Source organism: Poecilia latipinna, unplaced genomic scaffold, assembly GCF_001443285.1.
Source record: "Poecilia latipinna isolate Pla-1442-1.1 unplaced genomic scaffold, P_latipinna-1.0 Scaffold253, whole genome shotgun sequence".
In the NCBI taxonomy this organism is placed as follows: domain Eukaryota; kingdom Metazoa; phylum Chordata; class Actinopteri; order Cyprinodontiformes; family Poeciliidae; genus Poecilia; species Poecilia latipinna.
Genome location: NW_015112869.1, coordinates 135,739 through 145,503, shown reverse-complemented (window position 1 = coordinate 145,503; position 9,765 = coordinate 135,739). Strand labels below are relative to the sequence as shown.

General features: G+C 41.8%; 2 protein-coding genes across 7 annotated transcripts in view; one reads left to right on the top strand and one right to left on the bottom strand.

The window, feature by feature from the left end:
- Positions 1 to 7,395, top strand: part of angptl1a (angiopoietin-like 1a) — an 18,684-nt gene extending 11,289 nt beyond the window's left edge. The window contains exons 2-6 of the mRNA XM_015032900.1: positions 1,459 to 1,706; positions 1,793 to 2,401; positions 4,909 to 5,102; positions 5,879 to 6,149; positions 6,229 to 7,395. Of these exons, the coding sequence (XP_014888386.1) occupies positions 1,517 to 1,706; positions 1,793 to 2,401; positions 4,909 to 5,102; positions 5,879 to 6,149; positions 6,229 to 6,416 (1,452 nt within the window). The 5' untranslated portion in view covers positions 1,459 to 1,516 and the 3' untranslated portion in view covers positions 6,417 to 7,395. The remainder of the gene's footprint in view (positions 1 to 1,458; positions 1,707 to 1,792; positions 2,402 to 4,908; positions 5,103 to 5,878; positions 6,150 to 6,228) is intronic.
- ralgps2 (Ral GEF with PH domain and SH3 binding motif 2) overlaps positions 1 to 9,765 on the bottom strand; it is a 101,767-nt gene that overhangs the window by 30,476 nt on the left and 61,526 nt on the right. The window lies entirely within an intron of this gene.

Here is a 9,765-nt window from a genome sequence, read left to right as displayed (position 1 = left end):
GGGTGGGTGGGGGTTTCTGCAGGTGGTTGTGGGATGGGAGTGGATGGCATTGGGAGAAGTCGCTGCTGCTACCACTGAAAGAGACTGCATGGGTGAACCTGAGGTTAAAACAGTCATGTACAAAAACATATGAACCTTTTCATGGTTTTGACATAACTGTACATCAACTTGTGTTTGTGTTTATGTCCACCCCACTGACTAATGCCTCTAACCAGAATCCAGCAACAACTTGGCTTCAGAAGTCACCTGCATGAGGCTTAGGGTGCATTCACACTAGCCCCGTTTACTCCACTTTAATCGAACTCCGGAAAGTCCAGTTCGTTTGGGGAGGTGAGAATGATGTGGACTAAAAAAAGGGAATTCTGGTCCGCGTAAAAACCTGGGTCTCAGTTCGGTTGAAGTGACCTCTGGCGTGGTTTGAATGCGTTGTGTGAATACAAACGGACTGGAGACTGCAAGGAAGTGAACTATAGTGCTGGGCAAACTGGGTGAACACAACCAACGCTTATGCGTGTCTTGCATTAGCGGGAGAAATGGCTCACGGATCTTTACCAAAAACAAAAGACAAACCCTAAAATCTGGTGCTTCTCCATTTTTGTTCACATTTTGTAAAAATAGAAATTACGTTCAGTGTCTTCAGAGATGTTCATGTTGCTTTCTTGGTGCAGCGCCAATAATAAACAGTCATGTTGATCTTGCGTCCTTTCAAGATATTTTGCAGAAGCCATTAAAAATAAAACAGCTGTTTTTGGGGAACTTTGCCTCCAAAGAAATGAAATATGTGAGCAAGTTTTAACTCGAAAAGCTAGTCAGCTGGCTCCGTCTCTAGAGATAAAACATGACCCACACTACAGCGCTCCAAATGGAGGAGTCTGGTTTGAAGCTTTATTTATGCTTATTTACATATCTCATTTATAAACAAACCGAGAAAGAAAGGCTAGAGTTTGAGGAGAAGGAGCCTTTCTGTTTTCCAGAGACCACAACTAAGGCATCCTGAAAAGTTTCACAAATGCCTCCAGGAAACAGTTTTACAGAGCCTTATGCCTTATGTTGTACTGCTAAAAAAATTTATTCCAAGATCACTGGAGAAAATAAAAGCATAAGGACACAAAGACAAAGTAGCGGGACTTCTGGATCAGCTGGTCTTATTAGAGGAAATTGAGCAGAAAAATGAGCTGGGTGTCAACTGAGAATTCATCGGAGACAGAAAGCAGACGTCATCCAGTTGGCCGGACAGAGAAGATTCTTTATTTCACTCCTTCCACACAAAATTTATTCAGAAGACATCTTTGCTACTTCAGGCTTGTCAATTAAAAAAAAAAAAAAAAAATCCTATACCTACTCATTACAGTGCAGTGAAGGTTGGTCCAGGAATAGCACACAATAAACAGCCTTCCTGGCTTCACTCCTTTTGTTAGTCACTGTTTCCTTAACTCATAAGGTCTTGCATTCTTTCAGGGAGGCCTGGAGGGAGCCCCAGTAGCCGTCCGTCAATCCATCCAGCCAGCCGGCAGCGATGCAGGGGCCGATCTGGAGCCTGTGCGCCTTGCTCTGCCTCTCTCTGTGGGAGGAAAGTTTATGCAGGAGCTCAAGGGACGCCCGGAGAACCAAAGAGTTCTCCCTCCAGAGGAGTAAAAGAGCCGCTCCGGATGCGGATGCCAAAAAGTGTTCCTATACATTCCTGGTGCCTGAGCAGAGGATCACAGGTACACAACATGCAACCCTTTGGACGAATGCCAGTTTGAGTTACAGCTTCTCGTTCCTCCCTTAAATGATTCATTTCTGTCATCAGGTCCGATCTGTGCCAGTACAACAGGCCCCGAGCCGGACAAGGACAGAGTGACCCGCATGGACATCGCAGATGTGCGGGAGGTTCTCAACAAGCAGCGGCGCGAGATCGAGACACTGCAGCTGGTGGTGGAGGTAGATGGCAACTTGGTGAACGAGATGAAGCTGCTGCGGAAAGAGAGCAGGAACATGAACTCCAGAGTGACACAGCTCTACATGCAGCTGCTGCATGAGATCATCCGGAAGAGGGACAATTCTCTGGAGTTGGCCCAGCTGGAGAACCGCGTTCTGAACGTGACCTCGGAGATGATGCGACTGGCTTCGCGGTACAAGGAGCTGGAGGCCCGCTTCGCCACCATGGCCGGCGTGGTCAACAATCAGTCCATTCTCATCGCCGCGCTGGAGGAACAATGCATGAGGACGTTGGGACGGAGCGAGCTGCCACCAGTTCCTCCGCTGGTGCAGGTGGTGCCGGAGAACATACCCCTTGATAACCGCTTCACCAATGAGATCGTGAGGAACAATCGGGCCTTCCTCAGAGACTCTCGCATGGAGGCACCTACCGCTAGACCCTTTGACCCCCCGCCACCTCAAGGGACGATCACCTCTGACGGTATGTACCACTTCACTGTGATTCCCCAGTGTGTTTTTGTTCATTATGTAACCCACTTAAGCACAATTAGCAAAGGAAAGCAAATTAAAATGCTTTTCCTCTCCCGAGTCAGTAGTGCTGAGGCACAGTTGGCTTTCCCTTGGCATGCTACAGAGGCAGTGAAATCATGCATTCCTCTGTTCCCACTTGGCTGTCTATACTGGCTGCACTGCCTTCAACATATGTACTACATTAGAGGGATGTCGACTGAGCCTCTTTGAACAGTTCTGGGAGACACCTAATGCTCGGTTTGGGTCAGAATACACGCTAACTATAGGAGGCATTGTGAGGTAGAAGAAGAGTCACAGATCTGACAGCATATCAGAAATTCATCAATCTACAGGTGTCTGAAACAAACCGCGAGTCCTTTAACACAAACAAGGTTTTCCCCCCCGAAGCTAATGCCAATTTCCCCGAGCTCGTCTCACTGCGACATCTGAAACGGATCATCTCTGAGATTAAACTCATTTGCAACTTTCAAATTTTACTTGGAGGGAATTTCTAAACCTCAGTTATATTTTTGCTGGCACTGGGAGTATGTCGGGGAATGCTGACGAGGTTTGTCCGACCTGTAAGTGAAATGGACGAAGCGTTCATAACATCCATGAGACAGAAGGAAGACATAAAGCTCTTCCGGACTAAAGGGTGGTGACCTAGTAGGGGGCTATCATGTTTTCTGACATTAATTGGACCAGTTATCTAGAAGTTGCATTAGTCGATGCTTCCACTGTCCTCACCCTCACTGTAACTTAAACAAGGCTTTGGAGTAAAACGTAATGGAGAATTACGTCCAAAAATTTGGAGACATTTAGTAATGAAGGGACAGGAACCCGAAACTTTCCAATTTTATCCAGATGTATTTGATTTTCATAGTGGTTTGCTTCATCTGTTTACCTCGTTTCTCAGCTGTCTTGGAGTACTGGCATTGTTTGTGAAACTTTGGGGATATGGAGTTTCTCCTGCAACTTTGGTACATTTCTAATCAGCAGATTAATCAGACTGACCTTGATTTAAAATCGATTTCACTTTTTACTTATTTTTAATTACCCAAGCACAATGTGAATTGTAATTCATTCCAAAGTTTAATGGATATTTTGCTGCAAGTTCCTCGGAGATCTGTCAGTCATTCACCGTTTTTCAGAAAGCAGGTGTTTGTCAAATTCTATTGACTTTTAGCTCCAATACTGAGAAGCAGAGGTGCAAAAAGGAAAAAGGCAGAGGTGGGAAAGTTTGTCTAAGAGGTAAAAAGGTGGGTGGAAGGAATTTTACTTCAATGGTATTTGAATGAATCCCAAAAGAAAGAGACAGCAATAAAAAAAATAGAGACAGTAAAAGTTAAATTTTTCCATTTCACCAACTATTTATGCACAACCACCATAGACGGTAAAATATCAAACACGACTTCTAAATAGGTTCCATGTAGGTTCAGCAGAACTGTAATTACACCCTGCAGGACCACAGTTTGGTCTACTTAAACACGTTTTAGGCCAGTATGTAACATTTGATTTATTTTTAGCCTCAGCCTGAGGAACCTGATGATGTTTGAAGAAGACACCGCTGGACAAAAACAAGCTTGTGCCTTTAGGTTTTAGATTTCTGCCCAGAGGCATGACACTGGGTCCGTTCAGTCCAGAGACATTCAAGAACCAATCTACCAAAAAGCCTGTAGGGTCTTTAGACCCCCAAACCCCCAACACACGCACACAAAGCCTGTGTTCATGCTGATCCAATAACTATTCCCACAAGGCGGAAACAGCGAATATATGTTGGTATAGGTTCAGCTGGTTCAGTTTTGGGTGAAGCTACATAATAGAATTGAGGCTTTAAAGCCCATCCCCAGATGAATACCCGTGTACCAATTTCAGCATGCAAATTCATAGAAAGACATCTTTAGGCCAGCATGTGTTTGTTTTTGGACAGCCTAACTAAAAGCAGAGCTCACTTTAACAGTTTCAAGCCAACCATAGCAGAACAAGGTATACAAATATAGCAGATTTTTCCAGTAGTGATTGCACTTAGTTTGATTTGTCTCAAAAGTTGAACGCTGGTGTCAATGTCTTGAGTGTAATAATACTACAACCGAGAAGACCAGTGGGATTTTCTAATTGTTGCTGTGTTAACTATTACTGGTGCAAACTAATAACAAATGAAGGAGTATGTTTGCAAATAGAGGTAGGTAAAATGAAACCCCCATTGTCAAAAGTGCAAACAAGCAATATACCTGCAACTTTCTTCACACTTTACATCTCTAGCAGCCACATTGTACAATAAACACAGGAAGCGACCTTGATCTTCCCAAATTCAACTGGGAACTTTGAAAATATGAGGTCAAAACTCACACCAAGTCACCACTTTCTCTTCTTAGTCACTCATCAACCGAATTATGTTTTTTTTTTTTTGTTTGTTTTGTTTTTAAATCAAGTACTGACTTTGCTTCAAGAATGACCTTATTGACTCTCTCACCCCAGGTCCTTTCAAGGACTGTTACCAGGTGCGACGGGCGGGTCACTCCACCAACGGCATGTACCTGCTCAAGACTGATAACAGCGAAAGCCTAATCCAAGTCTGGTGTGAGCATAGCCTCGACAACGGAGGATGGACAGTGTTGCAAAAGAGGAAAGATGGCTCTGTCAACTTCTTTCGGAACTGGGAGAACTACAAAGTAAGTTTAGTAATGAAAGGATTTCGTTTTAAGGAGGAAAAACTAGTGAACCTTTCCCACAGTTTATGCTATTGCGCCTTCATCAGTGACCCAGTCTGAGCAGTTCAGTTTAGAGACTCTAACCAAGCACTTACCCCAATAGATTAACATCCTACACAGTAAACTTGCAGCCAAGAAAAGCATCCAGAGACCAACAGATGCAATCTCCGAAGACTTGGAGGTTAAAATAGCTCCCAAGTTGCCCTCAGTGCTTTTTACCCGGAGATGATAACCAAAAGAAAACTTATTATGAAACTGATACCTTTCCCCTCAACAGAAAATGACACCAAAATCTGCAACTCAAAGCTACTGGTCTTGGCTTTCTTTTTCAGGAATAAAGGGGAAGGAAGCCAAGAGGTTCCCTCGGTCATAAAAATCAGGCTTTAAAGTCAATACTTGCGTACTTTTTGAAACGGAAACAAAGGTTTGTCTAAGCAGCTCCGACTTTGCAGCATTTACTCTCTGTCAGGCATCTGCCAGATTGCCAAAGCCTGAGACTTTTAGCTAATTTGTTGAGTGAGAGGTCGAGGATCACTTTAGAGTCCCAATTGGAAGCAGATGTGAACTTGTGTTGCTTGATTACAAGGCACCAGCTACATTAAAATTCAACATTCTGAAATTTCATTAAACTCATTCAGGTTTAGAGAGTTTGTGTTCTTTGGACTGCACAGCACCTACCACTAATGCCGTACTGAAAATGCTGTGACATTTAAAAACCTACTTCCTGTTTCCTACAGAAAGGTTTTGGCAACATAGATGGTGAACACTGGCTTGGGCTGGACAATATCTACAGCTTGGCAAAACAGGGTGACTACAAGCTGATGGTAGAGCTGGAGGACTGGACAGGGAAGAAGGTGTATGCCGAGTACAGCAGCTTCTACCTGGAGCCCGAGAGTGAAGGTTTTAAGCTGAGGCTGGGGACCTACCAGGGAAATGCTGGCGACTCCTTCAGCAGCAACAACGGCAAACAGTTCACCACACTCGACCGAGACAGGGACGAATTCTCTGGTAGGTCGACACACCGGACAAACAATCTTCACATACCCACTGATTTTGTCTCCTGATCCTGCGTTCTTTTTCTCTCCAGGAAACTGCGCACACTTTCATAAAGGTGGATGGTGGTACAACGCTTGTGGTCAGACCAATCTGAACGGAGTTTGGTACAGCGGTGGAGTCTACCGCAGCAAATTTCAGGACGGGATCTTCTGGGCGGCCTACGGAGGGGGCTTTTACTCTCTAAAGTCTGTCCGTCTCATGATCCGGCCAATCGACTGAGACTTAGGATGGTGGTTCATCCTCGCTACATCTTCAACCCATAAATAAATAAATATAAAGTGGTGGAATCAGGAATCTTTGCCATCATAACAGAGTAAGAAAACAGCCGAGAGACATCGGTCTATTGCCAGACAACAACTCCAACAGAACAGCTAAAATGAAGACTGATCATACTGCCTTCATTAAGTAACTGCTCTCCTATGATGTCAGGCAGTTACGGGCCATCAGTCTCCCTGAGGCCATTCAGTATTACTCCAGTACGTTTTACTTGATTCTGTTTTTCAAGACCAAGTATGTAATAAAGGAAAATGGTCATTTACTACAGACATGAGATCTCTCTTGAGCAGCTAATGATGACTTATTGAAAGTAGTGCTTCTTATATCAAGTGGCACCGGATATTTGTGCAACACAGTGGTAATGAACAATAGGAGTTGATGCCATTTTAATTTGAAGTGTTAAAATGCCTAAAACAAAATCTAACAACGGAAGATGGATCTTGCTCAATTTACTGTCAAATTGTTCGTAGGATTATTATCATTATTTTTTTTTTTACAGTATCCAAAAGAAAGTGAACTCATTGATATGTGTGCTTGTTGATTGTGGATAAGGCTGAGCTGGCTTTAGTATGTAAATATTGTTGGCTTTAATTGTTTAATTTAAAAAAAGAAAAAGGTATGACTCGACTCAGGCCTCATGTTCAGTGTTCCCACTCTGCTATTCTTTGTTGTTATTTATCAGTGTATTTATAGTAACTGTAGTCATCTCTGGCAATTTTATATCTCTTCTTGTAACGGTACAAATGTTCTTATGTTTTTATCCCGTGTAGAGGTGCATTAGAAACCCCAGAACAGATGTACGCAGGGGGAAGAAAAAAAAACACAAGGAGTTGCACGTCTGTTTGACAAGCGGATGGAAAACATATGATGTGAACTTACAGTCATCCAAGAAAAAAATAAAACACTTAAAAAAAATCTTGAATGATCTTTCAGTAGTATTCTAGGACTGCATTGATTTTGGCCTGCAGATGTATTTTGTTTTATTACAACCACAAATTTATTCTGACTTTTCGTAATTGACCCAAACAAAGTAGTGTGAAGTGAAATAGAAAAATAGGCACGGCTTTCAAAATGTATTTTCAAATAAAAATCGCAACAATGTGAAGAACGTTTACAGTCAAAATCTGTTATCTTACTACACTTGAATAAATACAACATGAAGAAGTCAGATCATGGAAAAATGGAGTGATGGCCTCCTATAAGAGATTATCATCCCTATGAAAATTGGTGGAGGCATAATTATGCTGTGGGATTGCTTTTTTTCCCCTATTAGGGACTAAAAAACTGGATAAAGTTGATGGGAAGATGGATGGATGTGAAAGCGATAAAAAGCTGCTACATACACGCACGCGTTTGTAGCTCACATAAAATCCCAATGGAATAAGTTTGCAAATGTGAAACAAGGTAAACTAATGTATAACTAAAATTACCAAAACTGTTCAAATGTACAACATTACATCCAGGTAAAATATATATATATATATATATATATATATATGCTAGCTTTGAAGTTATCTTAGCACTTCAATAAATATATAAATACCGCTGGATTAAATCATTTAAGCATCGTGAGAAGGATAATTCAGTTTATACATCCCCAAGGCACTTCACAAAATAAATAAAAAAGTCAATCCATAAACATGGACTGAGGCAGCATTTTAAAATTCACATTATCCTTGGATGGATAAATGGAGAGTTAAACCAACGGAAAACCCCCCCCAAAAACTTTTCATGGGAAAACGGGCCCATATCAGAGAGAGAGATGTAGATTAGAGCGGATGTTAATTAACGCTGTCATGAAGGAATTTAGTCTAAATTGAAAGCTGAAAGAGACAGTAAACTTGATAAAAACCAAGAAACATCTGGAGAAGACTCGGAGGAACATTCTTTTCACATGAAGTGCATATTGGGGAAAGAAAAAAGTAGTAAAAAGAATATAGGCATGTGTTGAAATGGGGGCTCTTCTCTGAACATCTTCCTCAAGTGGCACTGAAAATCAGAACAGATCGAAGTTTTCTGATTTAAAAAAAAACAAACAAAAAAAAAACTAATAAGACCACAACAAACTCAACACAATGTGCCCCATTATTTCAAAACAACAAACCAAGAAGGCAGATAAACCTGCATCAAAAATGCGGCACAGTCGCAGGGGCCCCGGCCTTGGCGAGGACCGGCTGTACTGGCTCGCAACACGTAGATCCGCGTGTCAAAAGAGCCAGATGGGAAATTAGTCTCTTAGTTGGCTGACGTTTTTGATCTGAGACAACACTTTAATCCTGATGTTTTCCATTACGTTGGTTGTTCCATGCATGGCTGTCCGTGTCCCACGGCAACCGTAACTCAGAGTAAACACGAATGAAGCCCTAGTGCATGCTTCTGGCCTTCGGCGAGGTCTTTCTCCACTGAGCGATGCCAAACATTAAAAGAAGCATGGATCAGCTTATCATTAAGCACAAAACATTTACACAGGGACCATAAAATATTAACAAGGCAAGTTACCAAAGCACCATGTATTTTCATTGTTTCTCATTAGTTTCATTGAGAACATCAGCTTCCATTTTAACAACTGCAAAATTAAAAAAGCCGAACCTGTACAACTACTATCAAATGCTTATTTAGAGAGTTCAATTACTTTTTTTCTTTTAATTGTTGACCTACCTGCTGAGATATACATCTAGTTTCAAGCTCGTTAAAGTTAACGGCGTCGTGCTTTCACAGAGGAAAAACAGAAACTCGGTTACTGGAGACAGCCGTTCCCCTTTCGCCCCACCTGCCAGAACAAGAGGTATTGCTTTCAGAGAAGCGCATCGTTTCTGTGCCTCGGGACAGACTGCGTCCGACTTCCAGCTGGCACGTTAACGGACTGTCCTTGTGTAACCGCCAAACGTCACTTTGTTTTGATCGAGTACAAACCATTGTTGGATTTGAGATGTGGATGCTATGGCGATATAGCGACACATCCAGCTCATGAGAGAACGACGCAGATGCAGATCCTCAATGAGAAAGGATGTTGGCAATATAAAAAATGTTTTAAAGAATCTAATTGCATTGGAATATCCAGGTTTAACTAGTCTTTATATTTGGCAATTTTTACCCAGATCTCATTCTGAGATGGTCTTGATGCCAAACTGGCATTTAAAATGCCATTTTTGTACTTTATTAAATCAAAGTAATTTAGTTCTTAAATGAAAATATGAAAATGCTGGTAAATAAATATCAACTGGTTAAAAAAAAAAAAAAAAAAAAAAAAAAACTGGAAAATTTTTTTACGAAAAAATTTTTTTTTTAAACC